A 27,724-nucleotide genomic window follows, 5' to 3' on the forward strand; every position below is an offset into this window, starting at 1 on the left:
GCAGCTGCCGAGCAACTGCTACCTAGTCTTGTAGTGCCATGTGAACACAACCCCTGAAGCACAGGGCACCGTATTTGATATTTTCTTTCCAAATTGTCAATGTTGAGAAGTTTAAATAAAAAAATTTTAAAAGTATTTTAATAATACTGCACAAACGTAGTTCGGAGGTTTAGGATTCTTCAACATTGCATAACAATAAACCCCGATTGCATTCCACATCACTTCCTAAAATGAGGTTAAACATTTCTGCTAAGCGCACCCAGTGAACTCCATTCACAGCATAGTTGCCACTCACATCACTATGTGTCCCTAGAGCTCAGGGGGGGCAGCCCAGTGAGAATGACATTGGTTTCTAGAAGTGTGTCACAACAAACAATTACGACCAAAGTTGTAGGATTTCTATGACTATTCACTTGTTTATCACCAAACTCTAGCCCTAGAGAGCCCACACCCCATCTACCCACATGAGCTTAGATAGCCACCTCTAGCGGAGAGCGCAAACGGGCCTTGGCACAAAGAAAAACAAAACAATGCTGCACACGTAACTGAAAAAACAGAATTCTTTATTTCTCATTGAACAGAATTAGTAGAAAATCCACACAAAAAACAAGCAAAAGACAAAATTTCAACTACGAAAGTAAAGAAAAAACAAGAGTCAAATTACAATAAATTAAAAAGGAGCGTATATTTCACACGACTGCAGAAGTAGTGCCATCAAAACAATCTTCTCCCCCCCCCCCCCCAAATTCCTAAAGTGTACAGCAGTATAGGGGACATGCCCCCCGATCACAGTAAAAGCCTTCCTTTTATTTCACAGAGGAGGGCTGCAGCTTATGTGAAATGTAGAGGCACATTTGGTTGTAAAGTAATTCATAGTACTACCCCTCTACTCCAACCCCGCCTAACACTATACCTTCCCCAATCCCATGGGTATACCTAGTCGAAAAAACCTTCCTCAATCATCCCAAAAACCTTAGGGGTGGGAGGTGGGAGAATTCAACATGGTATCTGGGAGGATAACTTGTGCCAGTGACAAAAATGTAAATGCTGTTTGGCACATAGCAGTTTGAGACAAACCCTTTGCAGCACTCTACATTAACCCAACCTGCAAAAAGGGCTTTCATACTTTAGTAATGTCAATAAAGTCACCTGTGGCAAGCCAAAGGTTTAAGACGACCGGAGCCAAATGCACCACAGATCAGGTATTTGCTAACCCCATGTAATGGCTGCAGGTCAACCATTACTGTTTGAGGGAGTGCTCATTTCTGCCCCAAGACGGATAAACACATATTACTTTTAAACTTAGGCAGCGCACATTGGGTGGATATGCCATCTTTGGGGCACGCAAGATACCAACTAAAGGTTTATATCACAAAAAAATCACAAGAAGACACTAGCTGGATAAAGTACCAATTCTTACAGTCAAGCAATGTAGCGAGGACAGGGAGAAAATTCTGCACACTATATCGGTATACGTTCTATCACTAAAGACATACCAAAGCAGCCAGAGTCAGCAAACCAACACTACATGACGCATATACGAGAACCAGAGCGTGAAACAGGGACTACAGTACCCAGAGGCACTGGGGCAAATACCTGACAGGAAAAAAGTATTCCAAACAAAGTGCCAAACAAGCAGCTCTTTGGTCCTCAGTACCTAATTTGTGTTTATTCTTCCCAAATCAGGTTTAGTGAAACAACCTTAAAACCAAGCCACAGAGCAGACTGTATGAACTCCCCTGTTGCAAGTGATCTCCTGTGCTGAATGACCAAGCCGAAAATCTCAATCCTACCATTCTACAGCCAAATATGAACACAACAAAAAGGATATTAACTGATGACTTATTGGGGACAAAAAGGAAAACATTGGCTTCAAATGTGCAAACATGCCTAATCTAACCCATGCCCCTCCCTCAACGAGTGTGCTTGTAACCCACGAATCACTACTCTCCGATTTATGCTATGGCACAAGGGTGTGAGATCGGTCTAAGACTTAACCCTTCACTTTAAAAGCCGCTAGTGCAAGAAACCCAGTTGTGTGAAGCAGTCCTTTTGGGCAATGAACCCCCAATACAACACTCTTCCTGCTACCACCCGCCAGCCCCCCTTCCCATCAGTGCAAAATTTTTAATAGCATTAAACTGCTGCAGCAAGCGACATTTGCACCAATTGTGGATGTTACAAAAGCCTTGAGTGCAAAGGGTGTACACGCCCCTCGTCCCCACTGCCCCCCGTTTCACATTTGTAAACTAACACTCATGATGCCTAGAGCAAACAGATATTCTGCCTTCCCACATCAACCTGAGGGGTACACACGTGGTCCGCAGGGACGACTCACTAGTCCCAGGTGGCCTCTTTTTGGGGGTCGAGTGATGCTGGAGATCTTTGGTGAAAACATTGTTTTTATTCGGAAAAAGTGCAAGGGGAATCTGAATCACTTTGGTCCCAGCTGACCACAGCCCCGACCGGCTGTAGAAGTTCCACACTCCGGTGTGCCAGTACGATGCACTGAACACATGAAGATGGATGCATAGCTTTCCTGGTCGAAAACCAGCGTTGGAGCAGCAGCGATCCACAATGGGCACATGTCATTCAAGTACGAGTCAGGGGTCCAGCCCCCATACCTTTTGACCAGGTGAACTTTAATACTGGTTGTGACGATGAATCAGTGCAGCCTTGAGCAATCAGTGCATGAGCTGAGCATCCTCCAGTGTCACAGCATACTCCTTCAGAAAGAAAATCTTTACTGATGGTTTGCAACTCCTAATATGTATAAGGGGTGGAACTGTGCAGAAGGTGCTGCCAGGAAGAAGAGGGCCGTAGAGCAGCTCAGGTCATGTATCGAGTGATGGCTCTTAAGGCATAGAGTAGTGCAGCCTGCATTCGAGCTTCCAGGAGCAGCAGGTTCACATGGACCTGCAATGAAAAGAGAATAATAGGTTAAAACATTTTTTTTTATCTAGTCCTTAGACACACCAAGTACCCCAAAGCCATGGAAATGTTATTTCTCGAGTTATCAAAGTCTACTCAAAACTGGTACAAACTGTCAGACATTCATCAATTCCTCAATGTTTTAGTTAAGTCAGGAGTTTACAAAAGGAAGAGGTTTGTTTTGTTGGGCTAACAACTCTGGCACTGTATGACGAATCTGCACATAACTTTACAAAACAAAGTTCATTGACCTCTGCTCTTTCAGGGAAGTTTCACACCAATCCATCAAGTAGGGGCCAGAAAAAAGGGAGAGGGATGCTCCCAAAACATGGATTTCCCTTGATACCCATGGGAAAAAGTGCTCTCCGACACAGAACAGCTGAATGGAATTACTCCAAATTTGGAAAAAGTTAGCATTTTACTCAGAAAGGGTGCTTTTTGCGATTTAGTGTATATCTGTTCCATTTAAGAACTTTGCTTTTAGAGTTTTACGGTCCCATAGTACCGAAAAGGTTTTCAATAAATATAAATTAAGCCCCCTTATTGATCAATGAAAGATTTCTTCCCCATCGAACATTTCAGTACCATGGGACTGGTCCGGGCAATGAGATTGGCTGGCTGCAAATCAGATGAAAAAGTTGCAGTTGCCATAAGAGGACTCTGTCCTTGTGTCCTAAAAATGTTATATGGGGCAGGGTAGGGGGTGAATGTTTTGCCAATGTGCAACATAACGTCCATCATCTTGTGTGTTTTGCTGTTTGCCCTATGTGGGAAGGGTATGCCCAGACGTGGGTCCCGTGCTCACTACGCCACTGGAGTCAAGCTATCCTGGCTGAAGAGGGGTGAAACCCCGAAACCGGTCCTAGGATGCTTGATTCTGGTCCAGGGAAGACATGGCTTGGCAGTTCGGGCTGGACTGTTCCCATGAGGCACAGGATCAAGACTGATTTGCATATGGCCATGTCTGAACTGGGGTGGCGTGGTGAGCAAGATAACGATGGATTAAACCCAGATCTGTGACTGGGGGTAATGTTTTGCCAACATTCCGTACATCATCTTGTGCGTTTTGCGGCAGGGTAGGGATACCATGATACGTGTGGGGTTCCAAAGTGAAAATAATAGACAGAAGGCGGAAAAAAAAAAAAAAAAAAAGTTGCAGGTACTCTTGTGGGAGCCCCTGCTCAAGCTTCACACTTGCGGTAGCATGAGGGTTTGAATACCAGTACTGGGAGAGGAGGGGGAGACCGCATACGTTTTTAAACATATATTTTTTTTTTTTAGGGGGGGGGAATTTGGTGGTGGGAGATAGTCTGCTCTTCTTTCGTTTGTGGGGACCGGTACAAATCCTCCCCCGCCTGCTGCGCAGTCAATGGTCTTGTGCAGTTGAGGTCTGGCAGTCTGCAGGAAGGAGGCCTTTGGCTGTGCGCAGGGCAGTTTGCTGAATGGAGGAGGGGGGGGAATAGTAAAAAATAAATTCCAGAAATGCACTGAAACACCCCCCGCCCCCCAAAAACAGCAAAAGTTAAAGTGACACTATATTTAACACTGCACTTATTAGGAGTTGGGGGTTAGAATATCCAGGCTGTCAGACTACTCCTGCACCTTCGCCAGCAATCTACTCCTGCTTTAGAAATCGGTTTCTAGATCCATAGGTAGAAGTTTATGCAAATTGCCACCTGTTCCTCTAGGTTGCATATTGGGCTGTCGCCTCACAACATTGCTCTTTTAATGACCAGGACCAACGGACACAAACCAAAGACATTAAGCATGTCTAGTTATGTTATTCGAAGTTTCATCTCTAAACTAGAACGGTGTCCATTTTATGGACTATGGGTACCAGTAGTAAGGATGACCGTCTCATTGCCAACATTTGGGGCTGAAAAGCAAAAATGTATCTTGACAGATTTACCAATTTTTCCAGTTCCCAAGTTGCCTATTGGGTTACCTTTCCATTTAAAATATACTTTTCATCGGAGGTAGCCTGAATAAAAAGGTATAAACAACCATGAAAGGAAAGCCGAATGTGCACACACAAAGGGGCTTGCGTTGAAGATAAAACTTCAGGGGAATCTTGAGCTCAGATCAGTATAAAAAGCTAGCCACAAAAGTCTTAGATTATCACGTTAAATCATTACTAACAGTAGAAATCACACATGGATACCGATGTTCACCACACGAGATCTGATGCTCAATAAAATTAAGTAGCATGTTTAACATGTAAAGGAGTAAAGTCTTGGATGAGTAAGCCTGCCAAGGTACTTCTCACATAGGCACCAGTGAAGTGCCAATGCTGGGACTGACTGTTTGAAGAAGAGGAATCTTTAAGGTGCCAGGTCCGGTGAAGGCCCCAGAATATCCTCCGCTCAGATATTTGAGGCTCTAGTAGCAGTCACAGTTTAAAGTAGAAATATGGCCGGATTACAATTTTCACATCGCCAGGCCACATTCCACCTTGCCGCTGTTCACCAAAAACATCCATATTGGTGGATTGGTTTAACCTTACACACTTTAACGGGACTTCTCTGAAAGGGGTATGAGTGTCCTATACATATGCCCGTTTCCCCATTAATTCGCCCCCACCCCATAGGCATGCTGGATGGATTTCCCTTTCAATAAACAAATGGGGTTACACACTGAACCTTGGGGGGGGGGGGGAAGAGGGGGAGGGTGGTCTGGAAATCCATCTTCCAGATACCAAGAACATGGTCGGTGGATTCTGAAGTATCTGCAGGCGGCCTCTCCTCTGCGCTTCTCACTCCATCTTCCCCAGGTTAAAAACTGGTGTATGGTGAGACCGGATCAGACTGAAAGCTAGTGATGAAGAGGGTGACGGGCAACCATGAAGCACTGGCAGCAGCGCATGATCCGCAACCCGTAATAGATGTGGTGGGTCTACACCAGGACCGCGTGAGAACAGGGCACCGTTGGAGGGGGGAGGCTGGATTGAACCCCACTGTGGAGGTTGGTGGGTGAAACTGTAGCGTCCCCCAGAGGTAGTATTTGAAACAATGGAGCCAAGACGCCCGACTTGTAATCAGAACTGCTACTCTGCATTTTTCGGATCAGCTTTTAGGGACATTAAAGGAACTGGTGATTACTTCAGTTATTGGTAAAATAGAACATATCACTGATCTGCATAAAGCACGGTCTCTGCGCCTAGTTTACTACGGCACAATGCAAAACAATCGAAGTCCTCAATGGAAGAAGGCAATAAGTAATGAGACTACATGTCTCTGGCCATGCTTAATTCCAACGCAAAGAAAACCCCAGTAATGAGGAATGTCCTCTATACAAAATAGACATATGAAACAAGTCGTTACAGGAAGCAAAAAGAATAAAGGTAAAGGGTGGTCACCCGGTGGTAAAATAGATAATTGAAAAGAAAACATGCTGCCACGGATAACGGACTGCAAAACCTTTGCAGACAGAACTCAAAAGCTGGCAGACTGAGGAGTACTAAAGGAACATCTGTCAATTAAATAGCCGAGCATTCTCACACATGTTAAAAACAATTCAGACATTAAGGGAATCCAAATTAACAAACCCCTCTATGAATCAACAAATAGCAGAGAATTCATGCCATCAAGCAACATTTTGTGAAACCGAAAACAAAACACAGAATAAGAAGACATGCCTATGCAGTATGCTATAATAAAGAGAAGTGTTCTTAGGAACATCACTGTATGGCAGCCCAAAACCTACAACTCTATGCTCCCAGGGATCCCGTCACGAAAGTGGACCTCAAAAGACATGGGTGAATTAGTGACGCTGTAAACCGTGCACCATTCATAAACGGGATGACGCCAACAAACCCCTGGCTAGACTGAAAAAACATTTCAGATACTGTGTGTTGGGCCAAGCAGGGTCGGGTGGATCACACCTCGGTCTCACTGGGTGTGGGAGTTGCAGAGTGTTCAGTGCTTGCATAACATACGATTGAAGACACGTGAGCAGCGGCGGGCAGAAGCCGGAGGTTGTACCTTCTCAGAGTGCCGGAAGTGTCTCCAGAAGCCGGTGTACATCCGCTTGTTGGTCTTCTCTGGGTAACAGGCCACTGTTTTTATATAGACTTTCAGGCTGCGCTCCAGCAACTGATTCACTTCCCCGTAATCGTAATCATCATACCTGCAAACAAAGCAATAAAACCAGTTACTCCTCACTCATGCCAGCACCCACGGATCAGGAGTCTCCAAACATGACAGGATGGACAACTTCCTTCAGAGGCTTGGCTTAGAAGAGCATAGACTGACAGAGAACGCACCGGATGCCAAAGACGCAATGAATGTAGTTCCAGATCGCCCGTCGCAGCATGGACGTGTCCACACCACTGTGCATGGCCATGGTATGGTAGGTGAGGTTGTAAACAACCTGGAACTTCTCATCCAGGAGCTGGCCTACTTCTGGCAGAAGGCGATTGATTAACGAGTAACCGTGGTCCTCCCAGGTATAGTCCTGTATTTAAGAAATAAATAAATAAAAATAAACTACGGCCGTATAAAAGCCATCTCAGACTACTCGCAATTTTTTTTTTTTATAGGGGAATCACAATGTAAACACGGCTCATGTTCACTTCATCACTAAAAGCACTCCTCATTCCGACCAATCGGGCAGCTGCCTGAAAACCTTGCATGGGAAAGAGCAACACAGTTGACACTAGTCTTTAGACGCCTCCACTCTGATGCAATGTGAGTTTAAGTCCATAAGGCAGAGATCTTAAAAAAATATATATTATATAAAGGCAAACCTGTGCTCGAAATGTGGGTGGCGTCTGCTCTCCTCGGCGGGTGAAGTCCTGGTAACCGAACTCTGGATCTTCCACAAAGCACAGGACACTGGGAGGGAGAGTGCAATCTGCCAAATCTAGAGACAAACCGGACAGGCAAGGAGGTTAGAGGATCTAAGTAGTCTAACTATGAGAGAACACCAAAGTACAAATGAGAGGGAGCCTGGAAGAAGACTTCTGTAAGATGGGCTGGGAGGGGGGGGGGGGGGGGGGGGGGAGGGAACAGACTTTACATTACTTCTCTATAGGCCGAGAACAAGCTAGCTTCTTTTCTTTAAACCCTCTGCAAGCTTTCGCCCCAAAAGACTTCAGTCAGCTAAGATCTCTGTAGCCAGCGGCAGCTCCTCTGCTAAGGCAGGGAGCGTCACCCCACAGGAAAAATAAAACACCTTGTTATTATCATTTTATTTTTCCAAACTGGTTGTTTAGGGGCGGGGCTAGGCTGCCCACAGAGCAGGGAGAGGAATGGTGGGCACTTTCTCAGTGCGCACAACCATTTGGACAGCCGTCTTGGGCCGGCCAAACAGTCGTGTGCACTTGGCATGTTCTCCACCCAGCTGCACTGCACAGCCTGGGTGGAGTACATGCACAGGCTCCCAGTTCCTGTCTGAGCGCCGAACTACAGTGCTCAGACCAATCACGACGCTGCGGTCATCCTGGTGACAAGTGTCAATATTGGCTAGGGGAGTCTGTGTGCTTCCAGTTTCCTGCGTCAGACGGAGGAGAGGTGGCGGCTGTCAGTAGTGGATTATTATTTTTTTTTTTTAAATCACCCCCTCCTCCTCACAACCACCACCACCACCACTATAGCCCTGTAGCAGCCGCCACTGCGTGTAGGTGTAAGAAATTCTAGAGTTCTCCATTCCTGTACTGATCAGAAAACGCCAACAGTACATCTCCTCTTTACCTGCACAGCCCGCTCCACCCAATGAAAACTGCTCCTCCCCTCTCCACACCCTACCCGACCACAAATCCAGTCTAAAGAAAGACTAAGAGTTTGCAAGGTCGGAAAACTCGACGGTGAACATTCAGTTTGTTACAGTGGAGCAGTGAAAGAAATAGCAAGAAAGGCCAAGGATGAAAACAGTGAAATCTTGGCAGGTAAATGGTGACAGGACCAACATTAGATCGTTGGATGCAGAATCTCTCAACCCTCTAGGTCCCCCGGTGTATTCTTAGCATTAGGCCTACCTGCGGGTGCTACAAAAGAACTCTCCGTCTTTTCCTTCTCAAAACGAGTTTCCATCTCCTCCTGGCTGGCAGCCTCCTCCTCCAGCTGGCATTTGTGGAGTAGCTTCATCCGCTCCATCAGGGCCTCCACCTCCTGCATGGCGTCCCGGCCCTGGGAAAAGAGGTTCAAATAGTCAGTTGGCGGACCCCTTATTTCTTCAGTTTGCCAATGCTTTCCTCAACCTTCAGAACGCAAACAATATGCCGATGCTTGTATATCAAAACCTGCATCTCACACCTTTTCTTTTATAATGTGGACATATACCTCAACCCCAAACCCTACCACCCAAATACTTCACCCTGCCTGCACTGCCTCTTTCTTTAAATTGCTTTAGAACACTTATCACCATGTCATTCTCCCCCTCCAATCTACCCCCATGAACCACATTGTCAGTTTTCCATTTGCAGGAAGTCCATAGCAGCTTCCTAATATTCTTGATTTGCTTATACAAGCAGCCATTTTCATCATATTACTACAGAACTGTCACTACTTCCTCAGATCTCCGAGTTTTGCTCTCCCTTGTTTCTCCACTACAGCACATTTTCTGCACTTGCTCACATTTGTGCTCAGATTCATCTACGATGAAATAATTTATCAGCACAGCAACTCTTAGGAAATTAGCAGGAAAAGTGTGCTCTTTAAACCAGAGCGACACGTACGCCTTTGCTGCTCTTCTACGTGTCCCCTCCAGTTTTTCATAATGCCTATAGGGTTGCAGAAGTCATAGCGGAAGGTTCATGGGAAGAGTTGAACATCCAACTGTCCAAGTAAGCACACAAAAGGGTGGTAATGTCCAGGACATCTGCACCCGCCCATCAGAGGACCATCTAAACTCTTTTCACTTACACCACTGCCATTCGTCATGTCCTCCTGGTTGGTGCTTTCACAGTTCCGAGGAGAGGGCGGTCGCCCCCCTTCCTGATCACGTTCTGGGTTGATGCCACAGCCAAATACGAAAGATGCAAGCGAGTGGTAGTGCGTCAGAAGTACAAGGGCGTGGATGAGCTCCGCCAAAGACCAACTGCTCTGCTCAGTCTTCAGGAGAGCCTGAGGAAAATAAAAGTAAGAAGGTTGGTTAACAGAAGAGCCCAGTCAGCTGCAGAAATCTAACCATCCATTATAGGAGCATCACAATGTAAAGCTAAGAACAAGAGAGACTCCAAAACGAAGGAAGAACCAAGCAAGTGAAGGAAAACTCACTGAATGTACCTCCACGCTCCTACCCCAAATCTGCCCACAATCAGTTCTAGCCTTCTCACTAAACCAAGAGCACTCTTAGGCATTTCCATGCTTTCCCATCAGCAACATCACTGTATGGAATACAGACAATCCATCGACTATAAATTAAAAAAAGATCCAAGACACCCAACCCCCATTTCATGTCTCTGTCCTGACCTCTATGTGATCTTTGGTGATGAGCCAGGGACGGTGCGCCAGAATCTTGTTAATCTCGTTGAGGTTTCGCAGCTTTCGAGGAGCACAGTGCAAACCATGCAGCCACTCTGGATTCCCACCAACCTGCAGGAACTCTGCCATGTGTAAGTTCACAAGGTATGAACACTGGTGCCGTGCTGCTGCCTGCCGTAGAGGGAAGGAAGAAAGAATGACAAATCCACCAAGAACCACAAGCACTGGCGACAATATACTGTTGCACAAACTGAAAAACAGAACACCAGATACAATAGTAAAACTTAGGCCCGTGCTTTCCTAATACAGCGAGAGGGCTAACATGGGACTCTCTCCAAAGTGCGAGACTTCAGTGGTCATTGCTCTGGGGCCCGAACCCATCACTGTAAAACAAACGTGTTGCCTAAGCACCACCCTTCCCCCAATCCCCACAACCAACCTCACCCCAAAACACATTCAGCATTAGATACCAACCAATCACTGTACTAGTGATAATTTAAATGTTATGGTTCACAAACCCTGACTCTTATCTCACCATGATGGCCACATAATGTCTTTCTGGGAAGGGAAGAGGCCCATCCATGTGTAGCAGGTGGTACTGGGTCTTCCAGAAGCGGGCAAGGTACTCCGGGTGCAGCCCCATCACCATTGTTGTATGGTCCACGCGGCCGGTGGAAACAAATGCTTCAAGAAAGAGATGCCGCCCGTCCGGATGCGAACCCTCCTGGACAATCTGCAAAAGATACTGGAGTGTCAGAGTTAAAGAAATACAACTCCCCTGACTACACCACAGATCATAGTGTGTGAGACACAACCCTCTTACTGCTAGATTCCCTGTATAAAAGGTCCAGTGTTTCAGCCCACTGAATGTGCAAGTGGCCAAGAATTAGTGTCAGTGGCCCATCGAAAGTAACCTGAGAGCCATAGCCTTTATATCCATCAGGAAGGACCTTCTTAGTAAGTCACTGTTTACGGAGCAGCTAAACCAAAAGTAAAACTTCCATGACTATGTCCCCAATACACGATCTACAAAGTTAAGCCTGCATTCATTTCTTACAAAAAACATTAATAGCTTCCCATATCCTGTTATGCCAGCTACGAAAAGAGTGGGGTGGAGAAGTAGGGGAAAGGGGAGAAGGAATTAGTCGAAACTGAATTTTGTACGAGCCAAACACCGTGTGATCTGCGTATTTACAGCTAGTCTCATCTGATAAACTACGGGTTCTGGAACTTGTTTTTCCAGTGCTTGCAATGGTGGAAGATTACTTCACATCAGTGTCACCGAGTGTGTAAATTGCAGATTTACAACCATTGCTGAACATAAAAGGTGGCACAACCAAAGGCGCCAGCAGGGAGATATGTTAAGCTATGTACCAAGGCAGGCAGAAAGTACTAGGTTGCAGACATGAATCGCATCCAAAATTGACCTTAAATTATTCTCACACCTGCAGAGTTTTTGTAAGCAGAACTGCTTTCATGGTCCAACTAACAAACGTTGTTGATGTCTTATGGCAGACAACCAGGAAGGTATTATAAAAAAATTATTTTATTTTTTTTAAAAACCCCCAAAAACCCAAAACCACGCGGAGCTGATTACTAATAACCACTTTTTGCTCAAACAACTAGAAGGTAGTTCATGATCGTGAAGTATATCAAGGTGAGTTCACGACAAAAAGGTATTCAAGTAAGAGAATCTGAAATATACAAGGGATACAGGAGAACTTTGGTGGAGCATGAAAACTAAAAGTGGTTTAATGGCTTATAAAATCAAGAAGACACAAGGAGGAGATGCGGGCGACGCAGTGACAATGGTGGTCTTTCCGCCTGAATTAAAGGACAAGTTATCAAAAGACCACCATATCCAGCTTTCTTCATACAAAATCAACATGCTCTGTTGGCAACCTTTTCGTTGAACAGTATAGGACTAGGTCTTCTTGAAGCTGGCTGTGATTTGCCTGTGCTACATAACCCCCCCACCCCCACCCAAAAACAGACATACACACACTTAGTCTGGCTCGGATTCAAGAGCATTTTCTTTAAAAAAACATTTTGCCTGCACCAAGCTGCATTGGTAGCCAGATCCAGCCGACAAGACTTTACAATTTTCCCAAAGGCACCTAAATTGAACTTCCATCTACTATGGTATCTCTTCTTAGAAGAGAGGCTAAATTAGGATTTAAAAAAAAAAAATAAATAAATAAAGGGACTATATGCTGAACTTTAGCCGCATTGTTGCTCAATTAAAATAACTTATAGAAACTAATACCAGCAAGGACGTGTTGTTGCCATCAATACTTGTAGCAAGCAGTTGCGACAGCCTCTAATCAGCGGACGAGCAGGAGGTCCAATGCCTGATGAGTAAGAGAAAGGAGGCATTCCAGGACCTAGAGTGGAAACCAGCCTAAAAATCTTCTCATTCCTCCCTTCCTCACACACTCCCAACTGACAACCTTAAAGTATTGCTAAGAAGCAATCTACGCAGCCACCAAAGACATTGTTCGGACCTCCTTACAGATCTTTTAACCAGATTATGCTGCAGTGCAACAGTACAAGGTGTTGGGTTCTGCTGGCAGTAGAGCAGTTTAGTCGATTCATCAAATCTCCCAGTACATTAAATACTCTGCTTCCAAGTACTGGGAGGTGCCTGCACACTGATATGAATAATCATAGCCTTACACGCGACAAAAATATCCACTTTGTTGTTTCCGGTAGGATTAGTCACTACTACCTTACGTAAGAAGCGCAGACCTAGCTGTGGTTCACAGCGCGCACCAAGAGGATGTTGGTGACGCGGGAGAGACGGAACTGGTCGGGTGACAACTGGCACGGGCCGATTTATGCTCCGTCTTCAGAGGCAGTCAAAGGCTGCCTCCTACACCACTGTAGGTACTACATTTAAGGGTCTCAAGTTTTTTGAAGGGTTCGGAGGAGTTGGTGGGAAGGATGGCTGTCGTACCTAAAGAAAATAATTCCAAGCATCAGCCAGCAGGGCTTGCTCGTACTGCGAAAAGTCCTATTCTGCCACTAAAGATATCAGTCATAACGGATCTTCCAAACATCCTTACAAGATAATCATCACTTAAACACAGCTCCACTGACACCTAAACAGCACATGAAGACCTTTTCAAATGCTACAAAAGAACATACCCAGACTGACAGTCGTAGCTTTATTCTTTATAGATCACAGAAAGATCACAAAATAAAAAAAAGAAAAGAAAAAAAAAAAAAAAAATACCTGAAATCTCATATTTGCCATACTGCCTCACCATAACAAAAGCTAACTCGGCCCAGTGCAACCTTTCCCACATAACCGTTCTGTCCACAAAAGCCCAAACTGACTGGATGCGCTGGTTCTCTCTGGTCTGCTGTTTCGCCCTGGTGGGACTCCGTCCCAGGGTGCACGGGACCCTGCACCAACCGTCTGCAGCTGCTGATTGGGCGAGGCGACCACCATCACACTTATAGTGCTCCCCTCACCCACCCGCAGCACTGGATGCGTTGGTTCTCTGAGCCACTTTCTTTTGCCCTGGTGGGACTCCCCGTCCTAGGGGTGCAACGGATACTGAACCAACTCTGCAGTTGCAGATTGGGGGAGGCGACGACCATCATTCTTGTAGCGCTGCCATTCCTCCTGCAGCGTTGGACGCCCTGGTTCTCTGGGCTGCTTTCTTTTGCCCTGGTGGGACTCCCTGTCCCAGGGTGCAACAGACCCTGCACCTACTCTACAGCTGCTGATTCGGGGAGGGGTGGGGACCACCATCACACTTACAGCTCTGCCACTTCTACACGCCCGTCTGCACACATCCGAGACCAGAGGAGGCTGGGCTTTTCTTGAAAAGGCAAAAAAGATTGAAAGTGAATGCCATACAGCAATTGAGCACCTCCCGATGATACCTCCAAATAGCCCCTGCCTGCCTCGGATTGTTCAGCCCCCTGACCTACGAGGACTCCCCCTCAAAAACAATGGGTCATGTAACACATTCAAAACCTTTGATGAAAACGCCATTCCTAATATCTTAACACTTACACCGTCAACCACTTCTGCGACCCTCCACCAGCTAACGTCTTCAATGAGATTAAAAGTTATTTACTCCCTCTCTGGACTAAGATAGTGAATGCTTCAAGGAGCTTTACTAGATTGCCTAAAATCAGGCTAGATGACCCCTACTCTAAAAAAATCCTACAGCAGATCATATGAACCCAGATAACGTCCGTCCAATTTCTGCTATTCCCTCTCTGGCAAAGCTCCTTGAGAAATGCGCCCATACCAACCTATGCAATCACATTGCTCAGTTCCACCTTATTGACCAATTCCAACCCAGCTTCCGTCAGGGTAACAGTACAGAAACAGTCCTTACACACATAATTGAGGACATGCTTAAAATGCTAGAGAAGAACAAATCTTGCCTCTCAATCCTCCTAGACCCATCCTCAGCCTTCAATAGGGTAAAGTCTCACAGCCTCCTTCACTTACTTGAGCACAGAATGGGATTATCAGGGGTTGTCCTAAATTGGTTTGCCTCGTTTCTACCCAACGAAACTCAAAGAATCAAGGTGAACCAATCCGTATCCACTACTACTCCAGTCACTTTAGGGGGATCAGAGATCCACCGTATCACCTACTCTCTTCAACCTGTTTATGGAACCTTTACCTGAAATTATGAAATTTTCCGGAGTACAATACACTAACTAGGTCGCATAGTTAGTGGAAGAAACATGGTATCAAATTCATTAGGGACATCATAAGGGATGGCCTGGGACTGTACCACAGTGGAAAGATACCATGGCTACAGTATTTAAACACATTATTACCAAAATTGGATGCTAGCCTGACCGTTTTACATCCTTCCAGCATTTTGCAGTATAGCACGGGGGAATTAAGATCTATATATAGGGGGAGAAGAGAAGCCATCAGGGAGTGCCAGGAAAGAAACCAGAGTCCACTGTGGATAGATACTGTATGTTTTTCCCCCCCACAGGGGATCCAAGGATAACTGGTCAATGAGACCAATACCCAGAATAGGTTGCTGCGAACAAGTTTACGCCTAGAACAGCTCCACATTTAGTGGCATTCCCCAAACGTGACTTTTGAACTTTCCTAGATGCCCATATGATAAGGCCAGACAAAAATTAATGTTATTTTGTAAACTTTAAAAAGACATTAGATCTTGCATACTACATACCCCATTTTTGACTCCATGCCACATTTATCATCAAGTAGCCTTTAACTTTCTAAGTCGACAAGCATCAAAATACATTATGTAATTTTAGCTTACATAAAGATGGCCATTCAGAGATGTAAATCACTGTCACGTCCAGATTGCCTGCGCCCCTAAGACAGTTGCACTGAAAATGGTGAAGGCAAATGAGTGCTGTATGTTTTATCTTCTTGATAGCACTTTATATGGTTTCCTTCATGTATAGGTGATGTTCTCCTTTTTGCACTTTAGAATCCTGGATACTTTGATGACGACTTTTTTTTTTTTTAATTAAAAATGTTCTTTAAAAAGGGGGTAACTTTTTAAAAATATGTACATAAGGAATTTGTGATTATGCTGCCATCATGGATATATCTTGTACTGCGTCATTGGTTTTTATTTAAACCAAATGTATGATTATGCATTATGTGATCTTTAACTGTTTGAGCTTTTATGGATTTTTAATTCAATTCCTGAATAAAGAATTTTGACTGGACTGTGAGCAAACTATACAATCCGATCGCAGACTACAACCAAAACTGTACCCCTCCCCCCCCCCTCCATCTATAACATACCACAAAACCCCTACTGACCTCTACAATCCGATTCTAATCATACTAAACAACCACAACATAAAACACAACAGCCCCTTATCAATACCATCCGGAATCACCAAAGACACTGGTGATATCTACAATCTCATCTTAATCATACGTTACTACAATAGGACACTCATGAAGATCACAGCCATACAACCATACCTAAAACCTACGAAGAGGAACAGAGCCTTAGCCTCCCAAAACTGAACTCAAAAAGGAAATCCTCCTACTTGAAGCACTTCAAACAGGGGTAATGGACAGGCACTTTTACACATCTCCAGACCACATCTCCAACTTACTGTGTCTGGTGTAGACAGTATAGGCAACCAGTACCAAGTGAACCTGTGAGGTGTCGGCTAATGGTCACTAGACCCATTTCTACTAGGCTACCTTAGCTGGCTTAGATACCAACAAAGCTAACTGAGATGTGGGGGAAAAGATTGACAGCAGAGTAGGTATTGTGACACAGAGGCAGACGTGCTGTGGAGGCCACACACACACGAGTAAGAGAATACATAATATAGGAACTCTGTGGTTAGAAGGAATAGCATCAAAGGCCCTTGAACATTCCACCCCTCTTAACTATCTCCTTTTAAATTAATTCAAAATGTAGTAAAAATGAAAACAAACCGAAGCAGCCGCCATCAAGTGGACCTTCTAAAAAGTAGCACATTAGCTACCCTACTGGCAGGAGCACCTTGCTGACCAGCACAGTGGACCTCACCTGGTGCCTTGAACAAAGGGAAAACGGGTTCAAAAAGCTAAGCTGAGAAACTTTCTCTGCGGCCAACATGCTCAGCAAACTGAAATGAGCCCACTCCCCATGACTCAGATCTCCTCTAAAATGATGGCCAAGTTTGTATCCTCCCACAACTTGTACCTAGAGTTGGGGAGCACATATCCAGTCCACGCCTGTGTGGATGGCCTCCCATACCAGCTCACACAATGAGGCAAAGCATTATTGCAGATGTCAAATAATGCTCCATGGCATGACTGTCTTTGTCAAATATGAAGAATCTTCAAACATGGCGCAACTGCGAACTCCAATGCGCTCTCATAATCGAAATTACCAACTACTTAGTCAAATTCAAAATTGCTTAATTTCGATAGCCAATATCTTAAAAGCATTTCCAAACTTACAATTTTCAGTTTATATAAGCCCCAAAAATTTTTTTGAAAAAGAGACAACAATTTAAGAGACTAGAATCCGATAAAACATTAAAAATCATTAAATTCATCAATTTCTAATTGCCCTAAAAATTATAAAAGATGATGGGAGCAAAAATGAGCTTGGGTAAGCAATATTTAAGAATTCATTACAAGCCCTCCTTCACATAATACCCCCTACACTAGATTTTTCTTAATCCAGATATAGGGAATAAAGTGTCAGTGCAGAATATAATGTGCAAGCCATCAAGATGAAAATAGAGGCATAAAATCATTAAAAAACTCCATGCAAAAATGTAAACCTTACAATGCAGGCACAACCAAGATATTTGGCTACACCACAAGCAAAGAGTCCACGCGTCGGTCTTTAGAATACGTAGAGCAGTGCGATATTCGCGAGACTTCAACTCTCTGCAAATGGGAGTAAGCCATCTGGTTCTTACACTTTTATAAGCAGGACAGGCAAACATAAAATGGGCTACAGTCTCTGGTGTTTTACAACAGGGGCAACCTAATGGTGTCTGGTATGGGGTGCTCCATTTCGAAGTTAACTCTCTAACCGGCAGTGAGCCTACCCTAAACTGTATAGAGTGCTCTGTCCCGTGGTATTTGGATAAAATCTAAATACGGTTCTAAAAATGTAGATTGCTTGTGGAGATAAAACTCCTCCGTCAGTCTGCCTACTCCTGGATTGTTAAGCTCTTGAGCATTGACCCAAGCCCAATAACATCTTTTGATGGCGCAACTGCGAACTCCAATGCGCTCTCATAATCCAAATTACCATCTACTACTTAGTCAGAAACAGCCACAATAAAAAAAGGTCAAAGACCACGCCACCGAACACACAATCAGAACTTTCTGTACAGTGTTTGACAAGAGGAAGCGGTGGTGGGCTGGACACTGAATTAGGAGCAACTGTAAGCCGAAATGGACAGCTTAAATTCACCATACAAACATTTCGGGGCCCCAGAACTGCAATTTAACCATCCAAACACAACTCCCTTTCCGTCATGTCTAGGCTGTACCCGTCCCCCAGTCTCCGCCTGTGGTTTAAGATGGCTCCGATTTACATTCATGAAGCACACAAACTAAAGGAGACCCTCACTTCATACACACTGCGCCCTCTTATCGATTTACCACAATAAAAAAAACTATTATCTGCTAATATAGCCTGAGCGTCATGCTTACACTGATTTAAAAAACACACACCCCTTGCAAGAATGCAACAACAATTTCATATGAACATTGACCAAGCCAACCAGTTTGGCTGCCTGCCTTTTAGTTTAGCCAGAGTTGGTTTTGACACATAGAACACCGTTAGGCCCTCACCAAGGTATTAAAAATAAAAAACAACAAATTTACATTTTGCCTAAAAGTGCAAGTATTCCTGGGCTCAAAAGCACGCTACAACACTCGTCCCTAGCACTGAAGGGAACTACGGTGAGCCCAGATGCGCTCTTTCTGAAAGAGCAGAATGCTGTCACTCACTGTGGCGTTGGTCAAAGGCTAAAGTGGGCCTTGGGCAGAGGAAAAATATGAAACTCATGATGCATAGAGAGGGCTGTCTGGTGCCATATATGTAAATATAAAAACGTTGTTAAGATAAGAAATAAAAAGTCTTGGCTAGCGTCAGATGTAAGACGCTTCGTTTCTCTTACTAAAAGCAGCTGTCTGTAGTTTATAACAAAATAAAAATATTAACTTCCTTTGACCAGTGAAGGGTAGTCAAGCAGGCACATTCTTACCAACTACAAGTTGTGTCTCCAATCGCACTGTCTCTTTTGTGACCATGACCCACACAACATGCTCACAAAGCAAAAAAATTAGAACAGCACAAAACATTCTTTGCAGACAGAACAGTGTCCCCAAAATCCAACAATAAATGTGACAAAGGCAAGGATTAGAAAACCGCCCATTTCCTCGGGGCTCTCCATAAAAGCCACATCTGCCCATATCCGATGCATCTTTGCTCTTACCTGGCCAACGGGGATGAAGGAACTCGGACCCCGCACCAGCTGCTGCGCGATGCTCACCCTCCGCTCCTGTGAAGACAAGAGAAACCGTGAGTACTGGCAACCCGAACACAAACAATATGTCACCCACTGGCGCCAAATCATTCACTCACTAGCTCCCTCTCGGTCCTGCCACCAAGTCAGACACAGAAACGCGACCGGACTCGCCGGAAGTGGCAGAGGTGCCTGCCCAGCTGCCTAATCTGATGGTTCGGTGCCAGGACACGCATGGCAATAGAATCCAGCTCTGGGATGTGCCCAGGACAGGTGAGCCAGGTTCCCACCCACGCTCACAAAGACAGGCAGGCCGACTGCCTGGGGCTACAACTGACGCATGATAGGAGATGAGGAAAGGGCTGCTGGGCTGTCAGAGTGCTCTGCACGACACAAGCCTTAGCAGAAAGTACACTTTTATTTGTAATTGTTGTATGATAGCGTATACAGGACCCTCAAACGGTGCAGTGTTACATTATATATATAAAACATTTATTTATAGAATTTAGCATTGTAAAACAGGTTAAGAATATTGAAAGGAGGTCCAGACACGGGAATACCGGTGTTGAAAGAATACAAAGATATATAGTATGCATTCATTTAGAGTACACACGTGTTTGGCATAGACTACCTGCTATGGGAAAGCTGTGACATATTAAGGGAAAGCGGAGTAGCTCATGCATTTGGTGTAATGAAAGACAACATATTTTTACAGCTGCGAAATAGCTAGTTTCGGTTTATATTATATGTGGAAAAAGAGGGAGCATCTGTTCTGGTTGGCAATGGCATCCCCGGTCTTTGGTGCGTTTCAAGAGAGCATAGACTGGTTTTAAATTTGGTACTTTATGACTTAACACGGTTTTGTTTTACATCCGAGATCTCCATTGGTTTCGGGGACTTTTACGTAAGTTCAGAGAGCCCCTACATGGGCACCTTTCCACTCGGATATGTAGCCCTATTTAAGATGGAGGGCTCATAACTACCAGGATTGCTTCGCCCGGTACGATAAAAACACAATTACTCAAGCAGAAAATGGCCACAGCTTCGGCCAGCTAACTGCTTAGTCTGAAGCCTGTGGTTTTAAAGGGTCAACCAGGTCCCGCCAAGGTCATACTATACCATCTATACGCCAGTGACATTGGGATCTAATAGGGCACTTGCACGACACCTCAAACATGCACAATACCACCCTGCCAACAGGAACGCAGAACACGTATATAAGATCAGACACAAAGTTAACACCGTCTGGAAATAGCAACTGCCTTGTAGGTCAAAACAGGAAAGCCAGAAGGGGCAAAAAAAATCAGTTCCCATTTCTCCAAACACTGAGTTTGAAGAAATGGAAATCTATACTGACCGCATACAGACATTAGGAAACCTACCCGGTACAGAAACCATAACCGGGTAGGCAAATCAATAAACTGCCTCAGGAGGCAGAAACAATGAAAGGTACGATTCAAGCATCACAATAAATGAAAAAAACACTTGGGGGAGCACAGGAAACAGTTTGGAATCTGCAAAGTCATGTACGCCAGTCATATTTAAGGAGTTCTAATATGTGCCATCATAATAGAATGCTGCCACTTGCAGTAGTTTGATACAGCACACCTACACCCAGTGCTAGGAGCATCAGTGCGCTTATTGAGCATCTGAATTATAGTGAGAGTAAAGAATCATGAAAAAACGATATAAGCAAGCAGAACAGCGCAGGTATGCTCACCTAAAGACTGACATATTCAAGGTTAAAAAATAAAAAAAGTATATGACTAGCACTGTAGAGCAAAGAACAATACACAACACACAGGAAGACTAATCCTCATGATACATGATTAAAGCTTACGTTAGCACACCTAAAGATTAACAGTCTAGTTTGGCTAGATAATGACGTGCTCAGATAGGTGTATACAGTAATGACGGGACCGGAGGTGCAGAACAGCCAATAACATAGGGTGAGAGAAATGCCCCTCTGGACAGAACGCAGGCCCAGTATGCGCATTATCAAATAATTAGTAAAGTTATCAACATACCTGTGTCGAACAGCCTCGTCTACCTCAAGATTAACATTCAGGCTTAAACTGAAAACCTAACTTGTATTGACTGAATTATGCAACTAATATACTCAGAATTGTACACATGAAGACACAAGGAGGAAATAAGGCGGGTGCCTGGCACAACCCCTACCATTTTCCCCCAAAAAAAAAAAAAAAAAAAAAAAAAAAAAAAAAAGAGTCCCCAGACCACATCAACCAATTACTGGCGTGGCATGTTACTACCCAGTGTAAGTTTACTGTGCGCGGTTTTCAAACGGTTGATGTGCAGGGGAATGGAAACTGAAATTAAGAACTGAAGGACTGGGATGGACAAGCAAGGTCAGAGATCAAACATGCCATCTCAAATTCTTAGCTGGGGGGGGGGGGGGGGGCGGGGGCAAGGAACGCACAGCAGAGAGTGTCAGTCTGTGTCAAAGCAGCCGCCATCTGGGAGATGCGCACGTGCGTTTAGGGGGTGGGGTGCGAGTGCGCGCTCACGTGACCTTCCTCAACTGAAACAATGCGCATTCAAAGTAAACCCTTCGCGGGGCGGTGGTGTGGTGGAGGGAGACGGAGAACAACAATTAACCTCAGCCCAAACGTGCAGCAGTGCTCCAAAGCATTCATTTTAATGAGGTAGGTAGGGCGGGGGGGGTCAGCCAAAGGCTTCACAGGACACCATTACTGAGAAAGAGTTCAAAACTCGAGTACATACTGCACTGAAAGGGAGAACAATTCTAATTAGGTATGGTATTAATCAGGTTTTAAAATATTTTAAAGAAAAGCATAATAAACTGGACCACCCAAAAAAATACAGCCTTTTGCAAGGCAGCATGACTGCAAACTGCCGGACACAAAGGCGATATGCTCCCTTTCTAAACTGCCAGCTTCAAGGAACCAGGTGGATCATGGCCGGTAGGTAGGTCTCGCAAGGGGTATGAAAACTGCTATATTAACGCGCATACAGGACCACTTTTCAACTTCGCTCAGTTCGACAGTACTCGAGAAGCCAAGGCAGTGGTTCAAGCTCCCTCTCCGGGACATGTGATACCTACAGAGCACAGGACGGGTGTTACTTAGCAAGACAGTCTCAGCCGCCCACTGCCACTGATCTGGGCCCTAGCAACGCCTGCTACCAAATCTCTAGGCAGAAGAGCTACATAAACAAGCACAGCCAACCGGTCTCAACTTGTGCTTGGCCGGTGCTTTTTGTCGACGATGTAAAACCCATAATACTACGGCACCCAGTGTCAACACACTACACAGTACACATCGGTAGTGTCCCCATTAGGTCTGTGGGCGAGACCTTAAAACGCAATAGGAGGCAACTGCATGGGATAGAACTGGTTTTGTGGACTTCGATGTTGAGCCCGTCATAGAAAAGACACCCAAAATATATACACATGAAAAGCAAGCACTGGCAAAGGGCAAGCTGGTACGATGGCAATATTTTTTATTGCAAGCATTCATAACGAGAACAAAAAATGTTAGCTGAATGCTTGCAATAAACATGTCATTTCAAGAATAAAGCAAGCTCTGCATATGAATTTAGTATAACACTACGGGTGCTTCCTAGCAGACATGGTACTCTGAAAATATATAAAACCTTCGTAGTTTTAATCTGCATCAGAGGAAAATAGTATACTTATTGGCACAAAGAAAAAAGTACTTATTGTAACCCGAAGACATCTTTTAAACCCACTAGAATGACAAAAAAAACCAGGAAATAAAATGAAGAAAACGATATTGTTCATGCGGTACTGGCAGTGAAGCATACTTTGGGCAGATGACGCAAGGAGACAACATGCTATCACAGTACAAGAGCCGAAATGCTCAAGTAAGGTGACTCACTGCCCCCATGTGTGATCTGGTGAACCAAGTACAGTGGGACTGACAGTTACAAGGATCAATGGACGACAATGACGGACTCAGAGCCCCTCTAAGCATGCGCACATGCATGCATTATTTTGATTACATGCCAGAAGCGAGGATGAGGAATGATTGGTTTAATTGGCTGCTGCCTAGCCAGGCCAGAACAAATCTTAAAGCAGAGAGCTATACACTACCCCTCCCCCAAAAGCCACAATGCCTTTAACGTCCCCACTAAATCACACCAGGCATCTGAAGAGACCAAACCCCCATCGCCCAGACATCAATATCCAATCACTGACCCCAACAACGACCACCCCCAAATTTACCTCTAGTTTGGGACAGGTAGACTAAGCAGCACTCGTTTTAAAAGTTAAAAAAAAAAACAAACAAAAAAAAAAACCACAAACAAAACACCACAAGTACTTCAGAGAAACCGAAAAGATAGCGACCAATGACCACATGCAAGTTGTCTCATGTAAGAAAACAGCTGTCTTACAATTACAAATCCATAAATAAATGTTGCTGGAGGAGAAAGTGCCCTAGTAACTGCAGAACCTGGGGCCAGCTTGCCCTCCCTGTGCTCCCCCACCCCATGACAGCCCTGCGCTCTCTCTCTCAGATATGCCGTAATAAGGACATTTATTTATTTTAAAGCCCGGATTCCCATCTTTTGTATTCAACCCTATGCCGCATCCACCACCTAAGTCTTTTGCTAGATCAGAAAATAGATTACCCACGTCTGAACTTACCAGCGAGTAATGCATACACTGGGACCTCGGCACAAAACCTTTTACACCAATTAGGATAACCAGCTGCCACTAGCGCGAAAAGTAGAACAGTCCATGAACCTTGACCAGAGGTGAAGGCTGGACCAGCCCAGGTGATGACATCTCGCTCACTGGCACCACCATGCTAGATTTTTCAATTATTGGGAGTGTGCAACACTTAGTTTCAAGTATATTGGAGGATGCTGCCACACTAGTCCAAGGAAAGCGTTGTGTACTGTAGGCTAGAAGGCCTCTAGCCGAAATAGTATTTTTCTCAGTCCTCTGACAGCCACTGGATTGCCTATGCGGTGGGTACGGTCAGGTGGAGACCGGAAGTTTAGGGGAGCTTGGGGTGAGCCTGTAAAAGAATACAATCAAAGCACAGAGGAAGAGTACAAGGGGTAATCTAAGCTCCTCCAAGGCAAATGAGCAGTAAACCAAATGTTTTAATGTCAGAACGCCTCAGACTTTTCCACCAGAAAACGGGCGACAATGGCATTTAGTGGTAGAATCATACCACATTTTTAAACTACTCCCATCTCCAGAACCATGGGTTGGACGCAGCTGGTGGGAAAACGATCAGGACAGGCACTTAAACCAATGGAGCAGTACTCGATTGTACAGATCTCACAGGGCAGCAAGGAGTAATATGATCTGAAGGAAAAAGTTGGCCTTTTTTAGGGTCGAGACGGCGAGAGCATTCACTAGCAAGATACTATTCTTTACAAAAAAGGGCTTGGAGCCCGCCCATTGCTTGCCATTTGGTGGCTGCAGTGGAACTCTTCTTCGCAGCCTCATTAATTGGCCAGTAATAGCCAAACATCAGTTCCGACTCTTTCAGTAGAGCAGGGACCAAGCACTGAGTGATTCAACATAATCAGTGCCTGTCTGCATCAATATTCAGGTTCTATTTCTTCACCCTCACAATGCCAGAGGCTTCTTCTTAGCGCATTTTATTTAAAGCTTAGTCTCTCTCCTCTCTTGTACAGAGGGGCCTTAGATTAGGACGTCTGATTTTTCCCTGCAGCATATTGTTGGCAGCATTTCTTGCCTTCCCCAGGGACCTCATCTTATCTCATGGTGACAGGTTATTGTTGAAAAGAGACTCATGGCCCCTTCTCCTGTTGTGGTCTTTCAGTCTCTGCTTTCCTCCGATTTCATTTACCAAAACAAATAGTCTCGTTTCCTCGTTAAGTGTCTTAGATGGTTATTTAATTTTAAAACAATGCTGTATGTTGACACTAAATCTCTAAGGGCAATATTTCTTTATTTCTCATGGCAAGGCTTGTGCACGCTTTCAGGAGTAGCATTTTGACTGAAAGTGATGTTGCAAGCACATAGCATGAGCTCAATAGTTCACACACCAGCCTCAGATGCACAAGTAGTGATGAGGGATGCCGTCTGCTCACATGCGTTATGTGGCATTTTACATGGATCGCTGAGGTGTTTGAGGGACGTACAGGAGACGTGTGACTTGTCACATGATTATACTGATCTCAGAAGTAATGCCCTGCGTATGGGATACTTACTCATCATACAGCAGATATACTGCATGACTTCCGGTGAAATTCTGGTGCTTGTCAGCAGCACTGCACCCTGGACTCTTCGGAGAGCAGCTCTTTAAAAGGAAGTCCTGTTCAACAGTGCAGATTTGGGAGTCTTTATCCAGCCGTTCAATATATAATATATAAATAACACATTCAACACCGTCACTCACAGTGGATCACATCATATTGCAACAGATTGTATATAGTTTTATTATGACAGATGTTATCTGCTTCCAAATGTATTAAAACATGGGCACAACTACTTTCTTTGTGATAAGATTTTTGCCAAGTAATTTTTTTTTTTGTTCACGCATGGGGAGATGAATCGATTTGCTCAGAATCAGAGGTGATGTGCCAAAACCTAGAAAGCATTGGCAAAGCCACATCGGTCTTGCCCTTAAGACTACTGGCTCTGCCATTGTCTTTTGTTGTTGCTGCACAGCAGAAACATAGCTTTATTTTGCAATTATTTGTAGCACTGCTGAATAGCAACAAGTCTGCAGTGCATGGCGGCTAAAAATAAAAAAAGTTGCTGTAGACCTGGCTGCATCATAACGCTTTTAAAAGCTAGATTAAGTCATACTCCAAAGCATCTGCGCCACTGTAAGGCATGGCAAAAAAAACACCGCCAAGGATAACAGCTCTCATAGGCGAGACCTATTGGCTTTGCCAGTGCTTGTTTTTAAAGGTCACTCCTACTAGACAGCGAACGTGCTGTCTGTTGCAAAACCTATTGCTAGCTTACAGTGGGCTTACAGGCCACCAATTACTTACCACTAGTTTGGCTTGGTCCCTTATTTGCTGTTTTTTTTATTTGCTGGATTGTATGGGATGTCCTTCCTCTGTGCGTTCATCCCTCCTCTGGAGCTCTGATACTACTTATGTTCTTCCACTGCTTGATATTCCAACAACTTTTTTCTTGTTGAAGCACACTACAGAGCACGTGCGTTTTCCAGTCGTCACCCTCGAGTACTTTTCCCTCCCTTGCTACCCTTAGTGTTCCTCTCTCAGTGGTGTGCATAACCCCCTACTACCTCCGACGTTGGTTTCTCGCCCGTCTGCTTCTCACCACCAGGTCCAGATTGCTCTTTTACACCAGTTTGCAACACCCATCAATGCTGTATGTATTGCTTCGTCCCCACTAGCGTCTTGCTTCAGTCCACATTACTGTGTAGCTTCCAACCCCACCAGAATCCCTGGGAGTCTTCGAACTCCCACAAAAAAATAAAATAAAAAGTGTGATCCTTTTAGTTAACGTATCAACAGACTGGTAACGAAGAGGAGAACGCGAAGAAAAAAAAAAAGTGTCACGTTTTTCTCCCCAATGCTGTACATCATGGTTGAAGTCCACTGGCAAAACCAGTAGTTCCCAAAGGCAACACCTATTGGCTTTGCCATGGTGTTTTATAAAAGAATCTGTTGACCAGCTAGGCTCTTAAACATACTGCTTTGCTATGGTAGTAGTAGTACAAAGCTTTATTTCGATATTTGATATCATAAAAGGACATTTACAGATTGGAACACAGTTCATAAAAAAAAACATTAAAAAAAAGAGAAGTCATTTAAAGACCTTTCTGTTACAATAAATAATTTAAAACAGTATTAAACTTTAACAGCTTTGTTAATAATAAAAAGGATTTAATAGAAATTCATCACATAGCCTTCCGCCTAATCAACCACGCCCAACTTAGGAATTTAGCCACTCCGCACACTGAGGTTGTACTAACGTCAGCCTTAAGTATTCTAAGTGCAACAGAGTGGTCCCTAATTCCAAGCTGCAGACACAGGTTTTAACCATTTCAGTCTAGGTTTCGAATAGGCTGGGCATGCTAAAAGAAGGTGGGGAATATTTTCAGTGACAACTAAGCAATTTGGACAATCCACTGGGGTTTGATACGGAGGCTTCCACTTAACTAGTGCGATCACGAAGAGGGAGGGTGCCCATCCTAAACTGAATAAAAAGGGATCTATCCCTGGGCTTCGTAATAAAATCTAGATAAGGCTCCAGGCGGGGCGTAGACTTATGCCTCAGTCAACCTGCCTTGATTTAGGTCCCTCTGCTCTTGGTTATCAACCCATGCCCAAAAAGCTCTCTTAATTTCTGCCTTAGATAACAGGGCCCCAGACTCCCAAGCAGTTGCAAGGCCTATTGCAAAAAGAAGCTTCTTTAGGTTAACTAGCCATCC

General features: G+C 44.5%; 1 protein-coding gene across 1 annotated transcript in view; it reads right to left on the minus strand.

The window, feature by feature from the left end:
- Positions 1-546: 546 nt before the first annotated feature.
- Positions 547-27,724, minus strand: part of SESN2 (sestrin 2) — a 37,966-nt gene continuing 10,788 nt past the window's right edge. The window contains exons 2-10 of the mRNA XM_085647683.1: positions 19,293-19,358; positions 10,888-11,085; positions 10,341-10,523; positions 9,792-9,992; positions 8,906-9,056; positions 7,676-7,791; positions 7,193-7,383; positions 6,912-7,056; positions 547-2,916 (exon numbers count right to left, since the gene is read on the minus strand). Coding sequence (XP_085503809.1) covers positions 2,830-2,916; positions 6,912-7,056; positions 7,193-7,383; positions 7,676-7,791; positions 8,906-9,056; positions 9,792-9,992; positions 10,341-10,523; positions 10,888-11,085; positions 19,293-19,358 — 1,338 coding nt within the window. The 3' untranslated portion in view covers positions 547-2,829. The remainder of the gene's footprint in view (positions 2,917-6,911; positions 7,057-7,192; positions 7,384-7,675; positions 7,792-8,905; positions 9,057-9,791; positions 9,993-10,340; positions 10,524-10,887; positions 11,086-19,292; positions 19,359-27,724) is intronic.

The sequence above is a fragment of the Triturus cristatus genome, chromosome 3_2, assembly GCF_964204655.1.
Source record: "Triturus cristatus chromosome 3_2, aTriCri1.1, whole genome shotgun sequence".
NCBI classification, from domain to species: domain Eukaryota; kingdom Metazoa; phylum Chordata; class Amphibia; order Caudata; family Salamandridae; genus Triturus; species Triturus cristatus.